At 31.6% G+C, this 23,333-nt stretch overlaps 4 protein-coding genes across 8 annotated transcripts in view; 2 read left to right on the top strand and 2 right to left on the bottom strand.

Annotated features, from left to right (window-relative positions):
- LOC125057223 (1-phosphatidylinositol 3-phosphate 5-kinase) overlaps positions 1-1,812 on the bottom strand; it is a 31,765-nt gene extending 29,953 nt beyond the window's left edge. For all 3 annotated transcript variants that reach the window (XM_047660770.1, XM_047660771.1, XM_047660769.1), the window contains exons 1-5: positions 1,414-1,812; positions 1,159-1,327; positions 910-1,043; positions 665-816; positions 113-196 (exon numbers count right to left, since the gene is read on the bottom strand). In XM_047660770.1, coding sequence (XP_047516726.1) covers positions 113-196; positions 665-816; positions 910-1,043; positions 1,159-1,327; positions 1,414-1,698 — 824 coding nt within the window. In that variant the 5' untranslated portion in view covers positions 1,699-1,812. The remainder of the gene's footprint in view (positions 1-112; positions 197-664; positions 817-909; positions 1,044-1,158; positions 1,328-1,413) is intronic.
- A 130-nt stretch (positions 1,813-1,942) lies between these two features.
- Positions 1,943-3,731, top strand: LOC125057326 (ER membrane protein complex subunit 8/9 homolog). The gene is made up of 4 exons (XM_047660972.1): positions 1,943-2,318; positions 2,427-2,576; positions 2,745-2,850; positions 3,136-3,731. Exons 1-4 carry the CDS (start codon positions 2,106-2,108, stop codon positions 3,306-3,308), a joined length of 642 nt encoding a protein of 213 aa, XP_047516928.1. The 5' UTR covers positions 1,943-2,105; the 3' UTR covers positions 3,309-3,731.
- Positions 3,666-6,548, bottom strand: LOC125057325 (alanyl-tRNA editing protein Aarsd1). The gene is made up of 8 exons (XM_047660971.1): positions 6,149-6,548; positions 5,908-6,036; positions 5,582-5,741; positions 5,230-5,444; positions 4,940-5,046; positions 4,675-4,815; positions 4,253-4,567; positions 3,666-3,826 (listed from the first exon to the last, which is right to left on the bottom strand). Exons 1-8 carry the CDS (start codon positions 6,185-6,187, stop codon positions 3,700-3,702), a joined length of 1,233 nt encoding a protein of 410 aa, XP_047516927.1. The 5' UTR covers positions 6,188-6,548; the 3' UTR covers positions 3,666-3,699.
- Positions 6,549-8,097: 1,549 nt separating this feature from the next.
- Positions 8,098-21,389, top strand: LOC125057372 (armadillo repeat-containing protein 8-like). 3 transcript variants are annotated; one of them, XM_047661027.1, is made up of 14 exons: positions 8,105-8,438; positions 8,508-8,721; positions 9,369-9,575; positions 9,965-10,226; positions 10,757-10,891; positions 11,573-11,675; positions 12,379-12,594; positions 14,335-14,406; positions 15,907-16,042; positions 16,857-16,948; positions 17,771-17,950; positions 18,867-19,013; positions 20,381-20,550; positions 21,162-21,389. In XM_047661027.1, exons 1-14 carry the CDS (start codon positions 8,415-8,417, stop codon positions 21,199-21,201), a joined length of 1,998 nt encoding a protein of 665 aa, XP_047516983.1. In that variant the 5' UTR covers positions 8,105-8,414; the 3' UTR covers positions 21,202-21,389. The 3 variants fall into 3 exon arrangements, with proteins under 3 accessions (XP_047516985.1, XP_047516983.1, XP_047516984.1); XM_047661028.1 differs by having other exon boundaries at positions 8,220-8,438; positions 9,983-10,226; positions 21,162-21,388; XM_047661029.1 differs by lacking the exon at positions 21,162-21,389 and having other exon boundaries at positions 8,098-8,438; positions 20,349-20,510.
- Positions 21,390-23,333: the final 1,944 nt, after the last annotated feature.

Below are 23,333 nucleotides of genomic sequence, written 5' to 3' on the forward strand. Positions count from 1 at the left end.
ATTCTTAAGCGCGTCTGTTCTAATTAGCACAGAATAAAATGTATAGTTAGTTAGAGTATTTTCATTTAATTAAAAACGGCAAAACAATATTTAAATTTTAAACTTTACCTACCTGGTTTTATTTGGGGTGTTTTCCATAACCCATTGTATGACGTCACATCCTCGCCATACGTTGCTATATCTCACTAAACGGTATCTGAAAAATAGTTCAACTATACATACGGTGGATGATTTTAAACTGAACCATCTAAGCAAATTAATTTTTTTGTTTTTAAAAAGTCTAGCTGCTGTCAGATTGAATTAAAAAAAAAAACAAATTAACACTTATTTTAAAAAAAAAAAACCTCTAATAATAATAATCCAGTGGCAGTACTATATGGTATTGGGCCTCAGATTGCATCCATTTCTTTGATCTTTTTTATTTGATAGATAAGTAGGATCTGATACATGTAGTTAATTTTTGGATATTTTCTTTCACCATACTACCATACCAAGTGGTTAGATGCGCACATAGATAGAGGATTAGAATTAAAGTCACTAGGCTAACACTGCTATAAATAATAATAAAAGCTCTATTTGCAAATATTTCACCGTGGAGTATCAAGAGCTTTCTTCATATGGATTTAGTGAGAAGTAAAATCTGATTGGTATTCAAATCACATACCTATGATGTTGAGTTGGCAATGAAAATGACAACTGTCTGTAGATATCATGTATATCTTTGGTGGAACTTTGCACTTCACAGTTCTCTTGCTCGCGGGCAAACATAAAGTCTCGATTTCCCGTTGAGTTTGATTTCTTTTCTGGAAATTTCGTCTGAAAGGAAAAAATATTGGCATCATAATTATTGTACATCTAATTTATTCTATTCTGTAATCTTTAATATTTCATTTAATTTATCAGAAATACCTGAAGGTTTTCCTGTAACATTCGCAAGTCAGGATATATTTCACCAGTGATGTCATTTTCACGTAGATAGCTCAGTACTACATTACAACAATATGTACAAACACGCAAATCACCAGCACACCCAAAAATTTGGCCTACAAGAAAAGGATTTTTAAATGTTTAAAGACCAACGAGATATGAACATTTAGCATTTAAACTTAGACTTATTAAGAGGAGAACAGACTATATATTAATTTAACTAATTAAAACCTGGCACACGTTGACTGCAACATCTTGAACAAAATATCTGTCCACATACTCTACAATGATGTCTACGACGTAATGCTCCAAAACGTGCTGCACATTCATAACATTCCCGTGATATATCATCTGGCATCCAATATCTTGCTAGATCTGTGTCAGCATATCGAGTGCCACTCTAAGAATTAAGATGATAGTAAAATAAGATGATAAATATATTGTCACAAAATAAAACCATATTTACAAAGGCATAACTGTTCTTACTCCAGAACTGAAAACACTAATTTTTCTCATAACATTGCGGCCACTTTCAGTTGTCTGGCTGCATGAAGGATCATTTTTTAAATCAACTTCTTTCTTACTAGGATCCTCGAGCTGAGTATATTTATCATCACGCGACATTTTATCTTCCGGGTGATCGTCACTTTCGTTTGGAGAAAATAAGGGTAATTTCCATAGTTTATTAAAAAACATTGTTACGCCACTCTGATTAGATTCAGATTCAAAGCGCGGAAACTCTGTGAGTTGAGAACTATCGTTGTTATCCATTTTTATCTATACTATACAACTGAGTATCATTTAAACTGATTGTTTAATAAATAGCGAATTCAATTATTGTTTACAATTAAGAAAATTCTCAATCATGAAACAAAACTGTAAGGAACTAAATTCAGTCAGCTGTTCTGACATTCGGGTGACTTCTAATTGTCAAATGCAAGATATTTTTGTTGTCATAAATAAGACTGGCAAATGGCAATTGGCATTAGGTAGTTGTCTGTTGTTTAGGAATTAGGATTGTGACACTTTGAACTTGTGTAATTGTGTACCTAACGCCTTTAGCTTAATTTGTTATTTAATTAATTATATAGATATTTTTATCATTAATATACTGAATTGATATTTTTTTAGAAGTATTTATATACTTACTGTTGTGTCATATAATAAAAAGGGGAACTATGGGTGAAGTAACGTTTACAACTAGTGCTTATGCAAAAATGATTCTTCACGCAGCCAAATATCCGCATTGTGCTATTAACGGCATTCTCCTCGCGGATGGTAGTAAAGTTAAAGATGATGCTAAAAACCCAGACCTTGATATTGTGGACGCTATGCCTTTATTCCACCATAGTCATAACCTAACACCAATGGCTGAAGTTGCTCTAACACAGGTATGTGGTTTTTAAGTGGCTTAACTAATTTAATAATAATTATAACGTGGTTGTTTCAAAACATAAGACATCTTTAATGATTTAAAATTGTTGTGGTATTGCTTTCAGATAGATAACATGGCTCAGACAGATAATCGTATAATAGTAGGATATTATGCTGCTTGTGAAAACTATAATGACAGTAGTGTAGAGAAGTGTCCAAGTACAAAAATTGCTGAGAAAATAGCAGAATTCTTCCCATCTGCACTTTTTGCTGTGGTAAATATATTTTATAATTATTGTATCTATCTACCTACTTAATTATTTTAAGAAAATATGGTCCTTTTAAATAAAATAATATGGGAAATCTTATAAATATGAAAGTAATTGTTTTACATATTTTCATTACAAACCCTTGTATATAAAAGTGCTTTATATTTTTTATAGATTGAAAATAAAAAGTTAGCCAGAAATATGACATCACCAGCGTTAAAAATTCATCGATTTAATGATGGAAAGTGGAAACTTCAAGAAACTAGTAAATTATTGTTCCGTGAGTTTTAGATTTAATTAATTAATTAATTTAATTTAACAGAATTCAAAAGTAAAACCATAATTTGTTCAAACTCCCTGCTCATTTTGGTAACATAAGTTACAAGTTAGTTTTAAGCCACTATTACCGCTAATAAGCATAACTATTTAGCTATTTATTTAGATATTATATTAAGATATTTGTAGAGATCTCAGAACTACACTTTTATATTGTATATTTCTTTTAGCTAGTCTTTATGTTGAAAATTTGTGAAATTATAAATAAAAATACATATTATTTTTACAGCTCCCCCTCTACAGCAATCTGAAGTTTTAGAGTTAGTGTCACATTTACTCCAGTGGGAAGCGTCTAAGGATTTGGTTGACTTTGACAATTATCTAGACGATATGTCACAAGATTGGAGCAATGTTGGTATTGAAAAGGTGGTTCAGAAGGTTACAGAAAAATTTGAGTCTTAACAACATAATTCTGTTAGTCAAATTCGGCTTACTTATGAGCACTTTTTCCACTACACTTGCAATTAGCCTTTAAGAATAGTTTCAAATTAACTAAATTGAAATCATGGCCATCTGCGTGGACACTGGGTTATTGGGATTCATAATATTAAATAATAATAATACCTGGAAGTGTAGTGTAATGTAGGGTTGATATTTTGTTGTTATTTTTTGTTTCTATATATTGAGGCAATGTATGAAATAGGTATGATAAATGCATTTATGTCAAGTAGACAAAACTTATGACAAAAATTATATTTACTTCCTTATTTATTCAAGTATAGATATTTTCATTAAATTGGTATGTGTAATAAAAAGTGATTATTTAACAAAGTATATTTATTACAATAAATACTTAGTTGAGGTCATTAAAATAGTCTTCTATTAGTTTCTTACATTTATTGATACCACTTAAGTCAGAAGCCTTTCCTTGAAACTTCCCATGTTTAAATGCACCTTTTGCTTTTAAAATCTCTGTTATCCTATAAAATAAACAAAAATTTATGAATACTCAGTCTTTACTTAGTCTTTAAATCTGAAGTCAGAAATTTATTAAATTATTTGCGTGCATATTAGCTTTAAAATTTTTATATTGATAAAATCAAATGACTAAGTATTTAATAATCACATGGAAAATTAACTTATAATATTTTTAAACTTTATAACAAATTCTATTTAATAATTTCCCACATATCAATTGTAATTGCTAGGTATAATAGTTTTCTATTAAATACACACTCTTGTCCCCAATTTCCACTATATATCTGCCTACCATCAGGAAAGAATTATTCTATTGCTGAAAATCAAACATCAGACTTCCGTAACATCGGGTAAACATGCTATGCCTCCATAGCAACAACAACTCAACCTCTATAGCAATTAAGGAAATTGTTTTAAAAAATACTTACTGTGCTCCTAATACATTACAATGTTCCTCTGGTCCTTGAATAATAATTTGTCCTTCTTTAGGTTTATCAGGTTCCTCAGAAGCACAAAATATAAACAGCCCCTCCTTTTCCAATCCTTTACATATGGCCCTATTGAATTCGGGTGTTGCTTCTTTTTTAAACATAAACACATATTTAGGCTTCGGTTGATTGTTTATAACCCTCTCAATTTCATACTGAGCCAATTCAGTAAGGACATTTTGTAGGTTTTTGTTAACTGTTTTAAAATTTTTCTGCAATTTTTGAATAAGTTCTTCATGTCTTGTAGGATCGTTTCTGAAATAGAATTTATCAAAATGAGTATGAAATCTATCACAAATCTTTAAATTTGAAAAAAATTAGATCACAACTATAATACTTTCATTTTTAAAGAAAATACATACTTCAATATGCCAGTTAGAGCTTTCTCCTTGTCCAACATATTTTGGAAAATGTTTATTACACGATTTCCAACCAAAAATCTCAAATTAGTCTTTCCTTTCTTGCCTGGTTCTGCACCTAACAGTTTAATAACTTGTAATTGACTGAAATAAATATAATAAAGTACAATTCTAGTGGTGGTATAATACAGAAAATATTTATTATTACTTATTTTGGCATTGGTCAACTAATAAAATATCTTGCCTCTTATTTCTCAAGGACAATTACCTTAAATTTGACACATGGGTACCACAGCACATATTTTCATCAACATCTCCAATACATATAATTCTGATTGTGTCCATACAGTCATTAGGCAAGCCCCGTAAATGTGCCTGTTATGCAACATAAATAAATGAATATAATAATATATATGGGATTAATAAATATAAATTTCATATATAACAACACCCTGCTCAGTGTAAGGGCGCCTTTGTCTGAATTTTTTCCTTAATATGTAGTTCTTAACCTAAAAAGATGATTTTATTAAAGCAATATGGTAAAAATTTTATCCTTACCTTATCTAAATTGGGGTCTTTTGCTTTACATAACTTAACTTTAACAGGTAATGCTGATTGTATTAATGAATTACATCTTTGTTCTACGTTTTGTAATATTTTGGGATCAACACTTGGTGTATCTATTTCAATGTAACTATCATCAGAACCAAGCCACCAGCTTGTTGTTGGTAAATCATGCTCTTTCTCTAATATAGCTGACAGCAGGTGTTGTCCTGTAAGAATAGAATATGTCTAAACTGTTAAACTTATAGTATAGTTTAGTTATTTTTAACTTAACTATAACTTAATATAAATAACCCACTGTACTATACCTTAATGAAATGGACATTATCAATTAGACATTTATTACCTGAATGTTGTTGCATGTGGTCAAATCTCCTTTCCCAATTTATTTTTAGAGTCACATTAGTTCCTACTTCAATCGGCTCCTTGGTGAAGTGAAGAGCTTCCTCACCCTTTCGAAGAACTTGCAAGACTTTTACTTCATTTAGCCACCCCAAATCATGTGGCTTAAAAACAAAATTAGGGTCAACATTTCAAAAGCACTAATAATTTATGTAACAGTATTCTAAAAATAATTAGGGTAAAGTTTCAACAAGTGGTAGAACCTACTTAGCTTGATATTTGAACATCCAAATTGATTGGCATGACTTTGAAATAATGGAAACTACTTACTTGACCACCTCCAGCTGGGAAAAGAATTGTGTTCTCAACTGTTATTTGGTAACCCTGGAATTTTGTTGATTTGCCATATTCTACTATTGGCTCCGTAGTTGACTCGCATTTAACCACTTTAGAAGTAAACTGCCAATGAACCAAAATAGTTTTTTTATATTATTACTGAGATATCAATTATGGATGTAAAATTCAAACAATAACATAAGTAACTTTAAGTTTACTCACTTAGCTTACTAACCTCTTTTAAAAAGCTATCTTCTTGGCATTTAAATACCATTTTGAGCGGTACCAAAATTTTGAAATTACACTGAAGAATATTTCTGTAATCAATTTTTCTTTTGCCGAAGAAAAATATTTAGAAATTAGAATATTCGAAATATTAGGAACACAACCGGATTTCAATTTTCAGAATCACTTCGGAATCGGAAACTCTAAAAATATTACACATAGGGATGTGACATTCTGCATAAAAAATAATAGATTTTTTGATTAATCGATTTTTCCTAATTTTTGAATTCATTCAAAATAAACACGTTACATATTTATCATGGTTTTCTTCATTAAAAAAAAAATAGAAATTATAAACACAAATTAAAGTTTAAGATTAATCAAAATCGAAATTAACCTAATCTCGTTTTAATAGATTTTGGTGAAATTTGATAGATGAGTATAATGTATATGCCTTTTTAGTAGCACATATTGGTATGTTATTTAAAGCTGGTGGCTTCAACACATTTACACTTTGAGCTTGTGTACTGTGTAGTGTCTGTGAAAAGCGAGAGGCAGAGGCGTGATGTCAAACTGAAATACATCATGAAAAGACTGTCCGTCTCTCTCGCGCTCGGTCAAGCTTATGAGTATAAAATTGACAGCTATTGTTTTGCTTTTGCTACTGTTTATGTTGATCTTTACTGTACATGTTGATATTTTTTCAAACATTACCAGGACAATCTCGTGAAATGGTTCACAATGTTTTTAATTATTTTAAGCACCTTAATAAAAACAGTTAAATGAAAAATTGTTATTTTTAATTGGACATCCGATGTGATTGGGGTTTCTAAGACGAGTATTGAAAGAATTGTTAGTGAAGTAAGTAAGTGAAGTGTGTTGAGCTAGATGGAGCTTATGACGAAAAATTAAAATTATTTACACAAACTACTCTTTTACGTTCTTGGTTGGGCTTAGAACTTTTGGATCCACTCTCGTATGCACATAATATTTATATCAATTTGACACATTTTTATTTATTTACAACCCACCCAACCTTACTAAAACCAGAGTAGACTAAAATATATAGCTTGGCAATAAAGTCATATTTTTAAACATTCTGTATAGTGAAATTGCATTAGTGTGAGTACTGTGAACGCGCCAGCTTTCGATAACCGACCTATAACAGTTTTTTTGCTGTCTTTTTTATTGTATGTAACCTTGTGCTGCTGAATAAATTTATTTTACTTTTAAATTCTAGTGTTCAATTCAAACTTGAGTTTTTTATAAAATTAACTGGTTTTATCATCCTTTCGATGTTTTATAAAAAAACATCAATGCATCGAGTATATTAATACATCTTCAAAGCATCGGATCTATGCAATGTATCGCATTGTAAACATATGTAAATATGTTTATAACGTAACGTGTTTTGTAACGTAAATATATGTAAATATGTTTTTTTACACTCCTTTTTATGTAATTTATAAGAATTGATCTTTTATTTTATAGATTAATTATTTTCTATTCCTAAATTCCTTTCCAGTCGATAATTTCATGTTTTTGCCCGTTTCCCTGTTTTTGACCCTGGGTCACACTGCAGAAACCCTGCGGGCCATAAAAAAAAAGGACGCACAACCTCGCTGGATGGAGCGAGAACCACAAAATGAACGGAGTAGTCGTTCATTTTCTTTCCCGCTTCCAGCTCCGCCTAGTTGAGCTCGTTATCAGTGGAATGCGAAATAAATTATTTTAAAAACTCTTTCAAAAGAAGGCAAAAGCCAAAAACTATTATCATGTCAAACTCTGTTCCGTCGGTCAACTATTTCTCGTTCATAACTTTTGCAGTGGAAGGCGGGCATTATAATCACTTATTGTTTGATAGAATAATGTATATATAGGGTTATTGCTAATGCGATGTATTTGCTATGCTATTTATTTATAATTTTAAACCCTGTATACATTTTTGTGTTATCGTGTATTTTAGCTTTTTTCAAAATAAGTCAAAAATGATGACACAGATTACCAAAGTAGTAGCCAGTCGATAATGCGCTGATGCAAAATGTAAATAATCATTGTTTGACTTTGGCACCTGGCTTTGAGTTTGAAGACAGAAAATTGAAGTTAATTGAAGTTTCGCTTTTGAAGAAGGACGAAAGTTGAAACTCGAAGGTTAGAAATTAGTGTTTAGTAATTGACTGCAGTCAGCAAAAAGTTGCATTCTGTAAGACGTTACAGTAGTTTTCATTTATTCAGAGTTAATTTATAAACGCTCTACCGCGGAGAAAATTCAAATCATGCAGCAGCTAACAATTTTCATGGTAAGCAATGTTCTGCATGTTTATAACATTTGCTTCTATTAAGTATTAACCTCGTTTGTTTTTCAAAAGGATATTGAAAGTTCTCGCTCGTATATCGACGAATTATATTCTGCGGACGAGACGAAAATTTTAGAGGCTCTAATTGCGTTGAAGAATTCAGTTATAGGCAGTAACAGACAGAAGTCTTCGGTTATTCAACAAGGCATAGTACCAAGGCTGCTCCAGTTAATGTCTGAGCAGAACTGGGATCCTAATATTAGATTAGAGGCCACTATTACTATTGGTAATTATGTCTCATGTTTATAAATCAAGTGTTTCTCAATGTCATCACAAAATAGATTAGCACTGATAATTTTATTGCTAAATTACATTTTACAAAACAACTTTGTTTACATTAATTGAGTTATATATTTTAATTAATATTATTTAATATGGTAAATACAAAGTTGGGTTTGTTGCTACTTTATTCTCAAACTGTGGGACTAATTTAATATAAAGTTAAGGAAACTATATAGCAATTTTAAGGGGCTGTGCTTTGTGCAAAGTTTTAAAAAGTTGTTTTTATATCAAAATAAAAAAAATGTTGCATTCTATGGATGTTTAGGTAAAACTACAAAAGCTGAGTAATTTTGATGTGTGAGTTAGTTTGACATTAGATTGAGTATTATTTAACAGTTACATAGATATAGTGTAGCCTTACTTACAAAATAGTTTTTTGATTAATTCATTAATACTTTTGTTCAGTTAGGTTAGGTTAGTTAGTACATTTAAAAATTTATATGCATAATACACTTTCTGTTAACACTCCATACATTTCATGTTTATCTGATTTCTACGTATAAAATCAGTATAAGACATTTATATTTATATATCATTAAATTTTCTATTTTATAGAAAGCACTATAAGACATTTATATACTTTGAATACAGGTTCCTTAGCAAAAGGCACATCAGATAATGTTACTGCATTAGTTGAACAAGGTGCAGCAGTGGCTCTTGTGGAGATATTGAAAGATGTGCCAATAGGAACAAAATTGGCTGAAGCTAGCCTTTGTGCTTTAAGGAGTATATTCCTTAATCCTCCTGCACCAATATCTGCCTTGCCATCTGAGATGAGACTTCTGTCACGGTTGACTCGTAAGTTTTGTATTATAATTGGGTACAACATTAAAAATTGTCTTTCTAAAATGTGTTATACATTTAATCCTTTTGTATATATGGAATATATTGTCTGTTAAAACAAGTTTGAGCTATTTGATGTTTGTGAAATAAGTACATATACAAAATGTTGGCCTTGGTGAAAAAGACCTTACAAGTGAAGATAATGATGACAAATTAAATTATATAAATGGGGAAAATTATCTAGATCTATTTTTCTTTTGACATTTGGGCATCTAAAGATTATATATGTTAACTTAAAGATAATACTTCATAACTCCGAATTCTAAACATTACTGCATCGGACAATCTGCAACAATTCAACTTTAATAAATATTAATACAGCCTAGTGTTTTTGTATTCCACAGTCAAGAAATTTGTTACAGAAATAGCAAGAGAGGGTTCACCTACTGCGCGTGCTTGTGTAGTCCGTATACTATCAATATGGTGTGGAGGTCCTATAGAACAGGAAGCATTATGTGCTGCCGGTGCTTGTAATGCAATAGCAGCGCTGCTGGCACCTAAAGGCACATCACCACCACCCATAGCAAGGGCCTTGCCAGCATTGGATTTGTTAGCTGCAATGTGCTTTGAAAATGCTAATGTTTCTCAAGTTGCATTGAATACTAGGTGAGATTGTTATACTATAACTAGCAGACCGGCCAAGCGTTGCTGTGGTTAAGGTTTTAGTTATATTACATAGTAGTAACCTATTCAAGGGAAACGGTAGGAGAACACCAGTCATGGGGACCACCATGCTTTTTTGGTGGTAATGTCATTAAATTGTAGCATATGTGAAACGTTGGTACTTTCAACACAGTGCCATCTGTTAGAATTGTGACTATCAAATAATAATATTGCGGGTTTGGAATAAAATAATATTGCGGGTATAAATTGAGATGTAAGCTATCCTATCCTTTAAGTTATATCAAACTGCACACGGTGTGCAAGTTTAGGAGTCCATAGCGTACAAACAACGTGACACGTAATTTATATATATTAAGATAATATTGGAATAGTATCAGTAGCAATTCTTAACTTTGAGTTTGTAGAGTTTTTTATATGCAGGTAACTCTTGAACACATCAACAGAATAAATATGGAAAATATTGATTGTTTATGGCTTATACATTTTTATCAGAGAAAAAAAAATATTTCCAGGTATGGAGACAAAACAATTCCTGAACTTTTGACTCTCCTAGTGTCAAGAGATAAACCTTTGCCTGTAGCGATGGGTGCTGCCCGTTGTCTCACTTTTATACATAGAGCGGGAGCAATAACAGCTGATGATAGCAGGTAACAAATACTTTGACAATTTTAAGACTGTTCTTGTTATGTTTTAAGAATAATTATGTTGTAATAATAATATTTTTATGTTTTTGTTTAATTTGGTCTTTGTAGTTGGCCTATCTTATAAACTGGTATTTAACTCACCTGTATTTATTTACTTTACTTTTCTCTGTTATTATTTAACTTGCTTAGTGGAAAAAAAAATAAGATAAAATTGTTATATATTTATATATATATATATATATATAGAGTATATGGTAACATTTACAGTTCTTCTATTTTATTAGTCACTTAATGATTTAATTTATTTTGTTTAGTGAGTTTGTAATGAATTTTTGATGAGCTTAGCTCAGCTCATCACTAAGTTGTTATATGTTATCAATTAAATACAGTTTATATCAAATCTTATTGGCATTGACCCAAAGTTACGATAGCCTTGTATTCAAGTAGTTTTACCTTGATGAGGTAACATGCAAAAGTTATATTATTTCATTAAGTCTTCTAGCTGAGCTATTATATGTAGGTAATATGTAAAATAGTAGTTCTGACTATAGTTTTTTTGTTATTTAACTTTAGGAGCCAAAATAAGAGCTTCTAACACTGATTTTCACCAATTGTAATATGACTCTAATTGCAGTCCCTATTGTAGACTGCACTTTAATCTAATAGTTAATTATTTAATTACAGAGTGGTATTTGGAGCGCTGCCATGCCTTGCTCGACTTTGTACCAAAGATATGCCCGAAGACATAAGAGCAACTGCAGCTGAAACGCTGGCGTATTTGGCTGAAGTAAGTTCTATCAAATATTCAAGGTTACAGTAAAGTCACCTCAAAGAAATAAGTTAAATTTTATTTATTTATTTTTTAATGTTAGATTTTAACACATTCTAAAATAAGTATTAGGTACAACGTCATCAGCTGTTACGACCAAATATGAGTAGTCCCTTCGATGTCGTTATAACAGATTTTGACTGTATTTTATTTTTCCTTTATGTTCCAATGTATCAGTGTGCAGTGTGTTGGAACTTGGCAAGCTTTAAATAATACAAATATAGTCTACTAGCAAACTCGGCCAAGCGTTGCTGTGGCTAAGGTTTTTGTTATATTACATAGTAGTAAACTATTCAAGGGAAACGGTAGGAGAACGCCATGGGGACCACCATGCTTTTTTGGTGGTTATGCCAATTGTAGCTTATGTGAAACATTGGTACTTTCAACACAGCGCCATCTGTTAGAATTGTGAGTGTCAAATAATAATTAAAACAATTTGCAAAAAAATAATATTGCGGGTATAAATTAAGATTTAAGCTATCCTATCTTTTAAGTTAGATCAAACTGCACACGGTGTGCAAATTTTATAAAAATCGGTTAAGTAGTTTAGGAGTCCATAGCGGACAAACAACGTGACGCGTAATTTATATATATATTAAGATGTTTTATATTAACCAATTGTCTAGGTGCCTTAATTAATAATTTTAACTCTCCACCACAGGTAGACACATCACTCCAAAGACTAGCTGCGATATCAAATCACCTCATGAGCTCGCTAGCGGACATAGTAAATTGTCCGTCGCCAGCCGCAAAGCAGGGCGCATTCAAATGTTTCGCCTCACTCGGCGCAAACGCAGAAGATATAAGAAAAAGAATAATCGAAACGCACGGTTTAATGGTTCATATTGTTAACGGAATGAATAATCCCGAACCTTCGGTGAGTATAATAATGATTGAAATAAAAAATAAATCAGTGGCGCTACAACCTCTTTAGGTCTTGGCCTCAGATTTTTGAATCTGTTTCATGATCATTTTTAAATCTAATAGGCAAGAAGGTGATCCGCCTCCAGTGCCTGACACACGCTGTCGACTTTTTGTGTCTAAGACATGTCGGTTTCCACACGATGTTTTCCTTCACCGTTAGAGCGAATGTTAAATGCGCACATAGAAAGAAAGTCCATTGGTGCACAGCCGGGTTGGAACCTACGACCTCATGGTATGAGATTCGCACGCTGAAACCACTAGGCCAACTCTGCTCATATTGATTGCATGTACAAATTTTTTTTCTAAACTAGCTGCTAGATAGACTAAAGACTGTTTCCCTTAATATGATTTTTTACTTAGCTTACCTTGTTAGTAGCTACGTACCATATGGAACATTTTCTATGCTATCCCATAGAGACTGTTCGCTTTTCCGGATAAACCAGTACTAAATAAAATAAAAAATTATGTTTCCAATTTTTCTCTCCATAAAAACCTTCCTCAGAAATTGTCCAGCCGTCCTTGAGTTTTGAGCTTAGCAACATATTTTGCAATTCATTTTTATTTATATAGATCTAATACAGTGGCCTCTTGATAATTTGACACTCGTTAATTTGAAAATGTTATGTCAGATCTCTTGAAAAATACTCTAAATAAATTGAATAAAATCAATGATAATAAGTGCCCTCGGTAATTTGAAGTTAAAGGAATTGTATCTTGCTCGCGATAATTTGAGTCCGGGCTACCCGACTCTCTACAATTTGAAGTGTTTGTCATGCATAGACTTGTCCATAAAAAAAAGGGTGCGTGTACTTATATACGCGCGTAAGAAGTTATACTTCTTTGGCATTATTAAAAATAGTTTTTGATTGCATGCCAATAATTAATTACAATTAAATAAGGAAAGACTGGAAAAGGAGTCATTATAGTCAATAAAGTTCAGTTTACATTTGAAAAATTAAATAAATAAATATTTATTACATTAAGTGTAACATAAATTCTATTATTATTCGAATGTTGTTTTTTTTTTAAATTATGTCCAATGCCGTAGCATCTTCCGTGGGCAACTTCATTCTGTTAATTTTGTGTCACGGTGCGCGCGCATCGTAAAATTTCACTCTCATAAAATTTTCATAATGCGCCTAAAGAAGTATAACTTCAAAAACCAAAATACCATGTCAATTGTATACATAATATATAATATATGAATAAGTTTGCATTCCAGACTTCTTTTAAACGTTAATAAGTCATGTTAATGTCTGATAACATCATAAAAATCATAGACTGAAGTCGTGTACTCAAAAAAAGTTTACGGATTTCTTTTCAAAATAAAAATTTGACAATAATTGTAAATATATAATAATATACAAATAATATGTTACGAATTTGATCAAACTCTTATTCACTTGAAATTCCCCCTCGTAATTATTTAAACTCTTGTTATTTTGAACTCTTGGTAATTATCAAGAAATTTGTGTCTGAAGGGGGCTTGAATTGTAAATTAGAGATAACATTGTACTGAAAAATTAAATATTTTTCATCCACACATGTGTACATAATATTCACTACACACATACAGTTATAACTTTCAGAACAGAATTTAATTCTTGTTAAATATCGGGATGAATATTAAAGAAATAATTTAAGTAGGGAAAATTTAATAATAAATTGCTAAACAAATAATTTATTTCGTTAGGTAAGGTTAGCGGCGGTGCGATGTCTCCATTCTCTATCGAGATCAGTCCAACAGTTGAGAACTACATTTCAGGTATGTTAATTGTTTTTTCATTATTTTTATTTTCATGAATGTTTGAAATATCGATAGTCTGTGTAAGTATTAATTAATAATAGTATTTTAAGTCCACTTACCTTGGCTGATACGTATCGATACTATACATGACCCTACCAGAAATGTGCGGATGTCTCATAAACAACTGAACCGTTATTATGAAATTTTTAACTGTGTATGTGTAATACAAAAAGGACCGGCAACGCACTTCCCAGCCCTCTGGTAATGTGAATGTTTATGGGTCCTTATCATATCACTTTCTATCATTCACAAAAGAAAAGTTGCAAGGTACTATTTTTAGTTTTCGACAAATTTGTGATCACATACAAATTTAGCACGTGCTTGGAATGTGGATCGTACATACATATTATGAAATTTCAACAATTACTAAATACACGCCATAAAAAAAATATAAAAAAAATAGACAAGTAAGTGATCAGCCTTCTGTGCATGACGCACGCCGTCGACTTTTTGGGTCTAAGGCAAGCCGGTTTCCTCACCATATTTTCCTTTAAAGTCGTTTAAAAAACAAAAACAACAAAACATTCATGAAGTAGATTTATTCTAATACCATGACCAATATAGAGTTATAGCGCCATTTTTATTACAAGATGTATCGCCTAACAGTCAATTAATGTCGTGTTACAGATTAACTGAAGTTAATTTATGATTTTATTAAAATAATACAATGAATATAAAATAAATATTCAGACTACTATTACCGACTTGCAATGTGCGTTTTACAATTTGCCTTGATTTGTTGTAATTTATCATCATCATTTTTAAAGCTAAAATACGCCATTATCAGAATATCTTGTCCATTCGAAACCTTCGTAAATACGTTATTTAATTTGAGGGGAGATTTTACCGTATCGACGAAGTGAACAGATGTTTGACAGTTAGGAAACTCATAGTACAGGATTTTTTTTCGTTAATTTCCCAAAGTTAAGTAGTTATTCTGCAGGACAAAGACATATACAACAAATCAAAAACCGTGAAAATCGGTCCAGCCGTTCTCGAGTTATAAGTGTTCGAACAAACCAGACTTACTAATTAAGATTTTTAATACATTCTTCCTTTAAATTTCTTCTGTACAAACATTACCTGTCCACATCGTATCCCTAACTTTAACAATATCCACTAACTGACGTGAGACTGATCTTAAATTAAATTATAATGATTCATGTGCATTTTTTATTATAAGGTATTAATTTTTTTTTCATGTGTCCTTTATTAGTTTGTTTTTTCGTTCCTGTTTAGTTTCTCTCAACAACTATATGTAATACATGTATTTTTGCCTACCTTATGTAATTTAATATTTTATTTTTCTATTCTTTTCTCACAGTGGTTGCCTGGAAAAGATCGCTCAAAAGCGATAAGGCCGTCAGTTGCTCTCCTTTTTATTTAATAATCAATTGTACTATATTTATGTATATGCAATGAAGTGTTAATAAATAAATACAATTCTGAATGTTATAGGATCACTCTGTCTGGCGTCCCCTGATGCTGCTCTTAAGTGAGTCTCCGGGCACCGAACTCCTCACAGTTGGCTCTTCGACTCTCTGCAATCTACTTCTGGAATTCTCACCCGCCAAGGAGCCCATGTTAGATCAAGGTTTATACTAAAATAATACGAATTTTCGGGCTTGTTTACTTAATTTGATTGCTTTATAAATGTTAATTGACATGTTAAACATGTATTTTGTAATTTCCATTGAAGCTGAAGGAGGTGGGGTGGAGCTTTAATAAATGTTTTAGCTAAAATATAAATAGTTTATAAATTCTATTAGAAATATTCAGTTCCATAATCTATTAAATGCTTTACAAATAACTTAATTAAACTTAAGAGTATTGTACCAGAGACACGAATCTCATTCATAAAGTCAAGCCCCCAAAATATTACTAAAAACATAATAACGGTCTTATTCCACCGTCTTAAATAAAGTACATATCTGTCTCTTTTTATCACAGCGTAAACACAATTTGGAAGAAAGAGACAAAAGAGTACTTTGGGAGCGTTCAAGTATTACGTAACGCAATTTTTGGAAATAATTGACCCCCCCCCATGTAACTCGCCGTAACGTTTTTAGTACCCAAGTACAGTACTGTACCCAAGTATAGTAAAACCACGGTTCGCGACCACCTAGTGACTCTTTAGTTACTATTATGTGGTGTAAGTCGAAAAAAATATTAACAATAACGCGTAATTTAATCCCCGCCCCGCATCGTAAAGTTTTACCAAAGGAAAACCCCCAAAATTCGTTACCTAATAATTGAACGCTCCCTTTATACGTAGTTAAGATTTGACTGATTTACTTTTTTCGTGTAGTAGTCTGTGCCTAAAGTGAGTATCTGTGGACTTATTTCGGTGAGCGATATTTTAAAAAAGTTTCTATATACATTCGTTTCTTGTTAAACACATTTTCCAGGCGTCGTAGAGATGCTTTGTAACCTAACGAAGAGGCCGGAAGCGGCGCTTCGCCTAAACGGAATATGGGCACTTATGAATATGGCTTTTCAGGTGAGTTTCTATTTCTATGTATACTAATGTTATTATTAATAATAAAATTCCCAATATTCCAAATGTTTATTATACAGGTTTGTTTTATACTTTTTTTCTTGTTACTTGATATCCTAACTTCTTCTGTACCATTGATTGGAAACCCCCTTCAATCCATGGCTTTCTTTCTCCAATTGCTTCCTGCTAACGCTTCTATATCTTCTAACCTCCTTCTTTAAGGGCGCCCTCTTCTCCTTCTTCCCCTCAGTCCTTTCCATATATTTGTCTTTAAATTCCACCTTTTACCTGTGCATCTTGCTATATGCTCATTGCCACTCCTGTTTTAAGGCATAATGTAAGACATATAACTTGTTTTTTGTCTTATTTTTTCGCTTTTTGTTTCTTCTTATTTGCATTGCTTTCTGACATGGTACTAGTTTGGTTTTTATTTTATGTTGTATGTCCAATACTTAACTTATATTAAATACATAGATTGGTCAAAATTATTTTTAAAAAAAACGTGACTATTGTATACTTTCAATTTACTTTCTATGAATTAATTTCTGACATCACTCAAAACTGGATTGCGACGTAAGAACACTAATCACCAAATAGGACAGACTATACTATTCTATTACGTTACTACTTCTACACGATATTGCGTATCGTTTGTTCAAAGCGATTAGTAAAAATATCACACTGCTCCGTTACGTATATAGTCTATTTGTGAGAGTATTATTATAATCGATGGTGTGGTTTTAGAGTTCCTTTATAAATCAAATCTTTATAAAACGAAAGGTTTTTGGGAACTCCATTTATTTATTTATATATTTTTCTGTATAGGCGGAACAAAAGGTGAAGCAACGAATATTAAGCTGTTTGGGCACAGAGCAAATGTTCCGTCTCTTAGGTGATAGTGATACACGGGTTATTATGAAGACTTTAGGCTTATTACGCAACTTACTGTCGACGAGGCAACATATCGATGCTATTATGAGCGAATTTTCTTCGCAGGTCATGCAGGTAATATATTTATTTATTTGTGAATTTTGTTCGATTAAACCCTAAGTAATATACAGTGTAAAGTCTTTATAACGAATTTCAATGACCCCAGCATTTTTTTTCGTTATAGAGAGTTATCGTTATAAGGAGAGAGAAAAAGAACACATTTAACCAATAACAATAATTTCATCTCAATACGTAAATTATTCTAAACACATATCATAACACTTTTCTTTTACTGGCCATCTTGACAGTTTCAAAGTTTGTTTACGACTGATAATACACGATAGGTGACGGTGGTGCGTTTAGTAACTGAGACCAAAATTTCCTACAGGCAATGTAATCTAAGAATAATGGCACACGTGTTAATGCAATTAACAATAACAAATGCGAGAAGGCTGTTTATAACCTCTGGTGTCCTTAGAAATTTTGGCACCTGAAAAGACTAATTTTGTAAGCTGATTATAAAAACAATTACACTTAAGTATGTCGTTGAAGTCTAAATAAGAAATATTTTTTCGATATAGAGAATGGCGGTAGCGTTATAAACTCCTTATAACGAATGACGTTATAAAGGATTTACACTGTATCTGTGGTTTAGATTGTAAGTCGGTAGTTCGGAGAAATAATAGTTGTTCGGCAGAAACAGTTGACTGTTTGCCATAAAAATTATCAATGAACAAGGAATTGTATGAGCAAAAATTTGAGATACACAAATATTTTAGAAACCCAAGGACAAAAATCTGTCAAATATATTCCAAAAAGCGCGTATGTGTTTATGCTTTCATCAAAATCTAACCGACTCATATACTTTACTAAGTTTATACGAAATTTTAAAAATATAGTTTTTGTATAGGTATTGTAATTGGACGATTCACGACACTTAATATTGTATAAACCAAGTAATGTCTAAGCTAAAGAGGTAAATTGATTTCAGGCTGTGATAGTCGTGTTAGAAGGCTCATATCCGGCGGAAGTGAAGGAACAAGCGTTATGCATACTCGGAAATATTGGAGATGGAGAGAAAGCAAAGGATTTCATTATGGCCAATGAAGATGTTCTCAGAAAGTTGGTGGATTATTTGGTAAGTATTAATAATGCTAGTAATCGTTAGAAATTATATTTTTGAAGTTATACTTCTTTTGGCGCGTTATGAAAAATTTATGAGAGTGAAATTTTACGATGAACGCGCACCTGTGACACAAAATTGTCAGTGTGATTATAGCGTGCGCGAGCGAGATGGGAATAAGACAATCTACAAGTAAAAAGAAATAGAATATGCGTGAAGTTAGCAGCTATGCCAAGAATTTTGAATGAACATAATGACATTTACCTTTTAAACAAATAAAGGAGTTTTAATTATTTTTTCAAAGAAATTTAGCAATGCTTTTTCACAAAGACCTATTGTTACTTAGTTAAAAGGTTATGAAACATACGTAGTTATTAAATTGAATGAATAATATAATAAAATAATAATAATTATTATTATTAATATTAATTAATAATTGAATAATATACTGAATATTATTAAATTATTAACGTTGAATATTTGTTATTAATTATTTAATATTTAAAAAAATAAAGAAAGCCAAAGAAGTATAACTTCTTACGCGCGTACATAAGTACACGCACCCTTTTTTTTTGTGTAACTGTTTTGTGTCGACAAATTTATATTCATCACCGTATATTACAAATACGGAGTGATATTAGAGCATAGACAAGAAATCTTATATATTTCCGAATTTGTAATTTCTTTCACATACTGGTACACTTTTACATTAACAAGTTTCCTTATAAAATTTAATAAACTACACTCTACGAAACTCTGTCCTCTCCACACTATCACTGCTACATTTGATACAAAAATTTATCATATATATCAATCAATCGCTTATACCGGGAATAAATCAGGCGCAACTGCGGTTCTCTGTGAATACAAAAGAAACAACATTTAAAGCCTATATTCTAGGTTTTATAAACTAAAATAATATAATGAAAAAAATAAAATATCTTACATATATTATGTCAAGTGACATAAATTAAACATCGTCGATCAGACGGCAAAGACAACATTACAAAAGAGTTTATATAAAATACAATATAGACAAGAGTTTGTAAAGGAAAATATATTATGTTTTCCTTACATATTAGATTAATTTGTGTGTGTAAGTAAAATCCACATTATCACTAGTGTGCGAATTTCAACATAAAGTAAATTTAGCAGTACTTCTCTGCCACATATTTATTGTATTGTTTTTTTTATTTAAATAACAAGCTAAGCATCTAACAAGCAACGATATTGTTTGATCCCTTACGTCAACAACCGATATTTATTTTTACTAAGAACGCTTCATTACTCTACCAAAATGGAAAACTACTTAGACAAATTTTGGTTCTACATAAAACCATAATTTCATAGGTAAGGGCCTAATATATGCGTGCGTTACGCAGGCGCATCCAGAGAGCAAACTCCAAGAAGCGGCCTTGTTCGTTGCCGGAAATTTGGTCTGGAAAGGCGAAGCCGGGTGTGCGGCGAGGCAAGCGAGGCTCGCGGAGTTGGGCGTTCTTCGGGCGCTTAAACTCCTGCGACAAAGGCCGGATGCCGCACATCTGCATGATAAGTAAGTATTGGAGAATCCCACGAGATGTAAATGACAGCTAACTCTTAAATCTGTCAAAATCTATGCCCAGATTTGAGTCAAACTTTAGTTCCTAGTTCCTAGGGAGTAGATTACTGTTTACGTTTACTATTGCTTACGCAATTATTAATCCGTCTCGAAGGACCACTACTGGCTTTCAGCTAATATCTAATATATAAAATTCTCGTGTCCCGGTGTTTGTAGTTAAACTCCTCCGAAACGGCTTGACCGATTCTCATGAAATTTTGTGTGCATATTGGGTATGTCTGAGAATCGGACAACATCTATTTTTCATCCCCCTAAATGTTAAGGGTAGTCCACCCCTAATTTTTTTTTTAATTTTTAGATAAAAAAAATTTATTTGTTTATGATACAGCATTAACAAATACATACAATCCCTAATTTTCACCCCTCTACGATCAACCCCTATCTTTTATTATAAATGATATACATGGCGAAACGACGTTTGCCAGGTCAGCTAGTACTTGTATAAATATCCACTTTATATACATTAAAACCTTTTTTTAAATGAGTATTACTCGCATAAATCACTGTCATTAGGTGTTTAATTAAAGGATCAATATTATTTTCAGAGTCAAAACCGCCCTGGCACAATTCAACGAGTTGACATAAGCTTTATGTTAAGAAATTTTGTTTCTCCCTGTTACTTAGTCATCAAGTCAGACTAGTTTTATTTTGACCTCTAGTACCTACTTCATTAATATAAACTAAACCAATCTGAACAATATTCGTTCGTCTCTTTCTGACAAATTATGTTAACGCTATGATGAAAAGGGACGGTCCTATAATACCAAATGTAAATTTGATCGAAGATGAGTACAACTAACTAAATGATTTACACTTACCAAGATTGGCTTAGGTCTATATGTATATATGGACATTGGACATATATATATGGGCAGGCTTCGTAGACAATTTTATATTTCCTCCAATTTATTAGGAAAGTTATAATACAATTTATTCATATATATAATGTAATCTATATTTAAAAACGTCGATAAAGATATAGTACAAAATATACGGCCGGCCGTTAGTTAACGTCACCGCTTTTCTAGGAAACCTAAGCTTAAGAGAACAGACATGGCGGTTATGCGGACTAATAAAATTTTTAATTTGGGGTTTTTTCATTTAATAAAATTTGTTTTAATTGTTTCATATAAAGTATCAAGGCTGTGGAATTATAACGACATAACAGTGTTGTTAACCTAAAAAAAGATTTTCTTACAACCTTCTTTAGGCATAGACTACAAAAGAAAAGTAGAATCGCTTATAACTAAGAGATACTAAATAGTGATTAATATACTACGAAGTGATTATCTGTCTTTTTTGATAGGATAAATTTTACCATTGAGACAATCCTTTTCGATTTAACGTAACGTAATTTGTTACGATAGCCTAAAGTAATTTAATGGAAAACCTACAAAAATATACTACAACGATAGTTTGATTATTTGTTAGTCCAGCAACAATTTAAAATAGTCATCTCTTTTCATCAAACCGTAAACAATTTGTTAGAATGAGACGGAATAGTACTTTAGTTCAGAGTGAAATTAGACTGTTGTTTAATGAAGGAATAAATTTTTAATCAATTATGTCAAATCAATGGATATTTTTTTTAATTGCTAAGAAACTAGAGGTCAATTACTTACTGTACATAGTTAGGTACTTGTTAACCGTTAGTTATCTATTTATTATAGTTAACGTTGATTTGTTCGCTCAATATTTTGTCCTTAATAATACTCAGTAAATTGTACACCAATGTGTTTTGTTTTAATTTTTCTTATTACATTGAAATGTGTAACTATGGAGTATCCTAGTCTAAACACCTCATATTCTGGGACTTAATATTTGGGGTAAAATGTTATTTATATAGGAAACAAAGTACATATTTAAACGTTAACCATTGTTTCTATTTCAATAGACAAGAGAACTTCAATGTGTGTTGACATTATAGCTATCACATTTATTCAATTGAAAACAATTTCTTTCTTGTTCTTTGTTCTTTTCTCCTGTTAAAGATAGATTTTGTGATTTTTCATACAGAGATAACATGGAATAAATATGCCCAACTTTTAGTCAATGTTTGTGGTGGACCAGTATTGCCACTAGTATATCTATTGTGTCCTCAAATACGTCTTGGGTTGCTATTATACCTTTTTATATTTACCTATTCTATGATTTATTGTTGCCGTTAAATTTTGCAGAATAAATAATATTGTGTTATTAGAATACGAAAATAGTGTTACGTTTTTTATAGTTTTTATTTTGCATAATTTTTGCGGTAATCCTCTCTTATAATTTAAAGAATTGCTTGTACTTTTTCACTAATGTATATAAACATTTTATACTCCATGTAGTTAACTTTCATCGATAGAGGGTGCTTTCCTCAATGTAGTTAAACTACGATAAAGTCGCGTTTATGAAATCGACTGCGTAATTTAATAGGAAATTGTATAGAATTATAATGGTCTGGATTGTAGCTTTTATATTGAAATATTCGCAAGGCAAAATCGTCTTTATTCTTGACTTTTTGAAAGACTCGGTATGCCCACTGTATCTTTCCGTGGACGTTATTTCATAAAAGACAAGTTATCAGTCTTCTGTGCCTGACACACGCCGTCGACTTTTGTGTCTAAGTCGGTTTCCTCACGATGTTTTTCTTCAGTGTACGAGTGAGTGTTATGCTTTTATAGACTGAAAGTCTATTGGTTTATAGCCGGGGTTTGAACCTATGACCTCGGGTA

Source organism: Pieris napi, chromosome 16 (assembly GCF_905475465.1).
Source record: "Pieris napi chromosome 16, ilPieNapi1.2, whole genome shotgun sequence".
Classification (NCBI taxonomy): domain Eukaryota; kingdom Metazoa; phylum Arthropoda; class Insecta; order Lepidoptera; family Pieridae; genus Pieris; species Pieris napi.

Coding starts and splice junctions, on each gene's coding strand:
- LOC125057325 (XM_047660971.1), bottom strand. CDS start 6,187: ATGGTATTTAAATGCCAAGAAGATAGCTTTTTAAAAGAG. Junction 6,037..6,148: donor AAGATAGCTTTTTAAAAGAG/GTTAGTAAGCTA, acceptor GTTCATTGGCAG/TTTACTTCTAAAGTGGTTAA. Junction 5,445..5,581: donor CCACATGCAACAACATTCAG/GTAATAAATGTC, acceptor CTATTCTTACAG/GACAACACCTGCTGTCAGCT.
- LOC125057372 (XM_047661027.1), top strand. CDS start 8,415: ATGCAGCAGCTAACAATTTTCATG. Junction 8,722..9,368: donor AGAGGCCACTATTACTATTG/GTAATTATGTCT, acceptor CTTTGAATACAG/GTTCCTTAGCAAAAGGCACA. Junction 17,951..18,866: donor TTTCTTCGCAGGTCATGCAG/GTAATATATTTA, acceptor AATTGATTTCAG/GCTGTGATAGTCGTGTTAGA.
- LOC125057326 (XM_047660972.1), top strand. CDS start 2,106: ATGGGTGAAGTAACGTTTACAACTAGTGCTTATGCAAAAATGATTCTT. Junction 2,319..2,426: donor CTGAAGTTGCTCTAACACAG/GTATGTGGTTTT, acceptor TATTGCTTTCAG/ATAGATAACATGGCTCAGAC. Junction 2,577..2,744: donor CATCTGCACTTTTTGCTGTG/GTAAATATATTT, acceptor TATTTTTTATAG/ATTGAAAATAAAAAGTTAGC.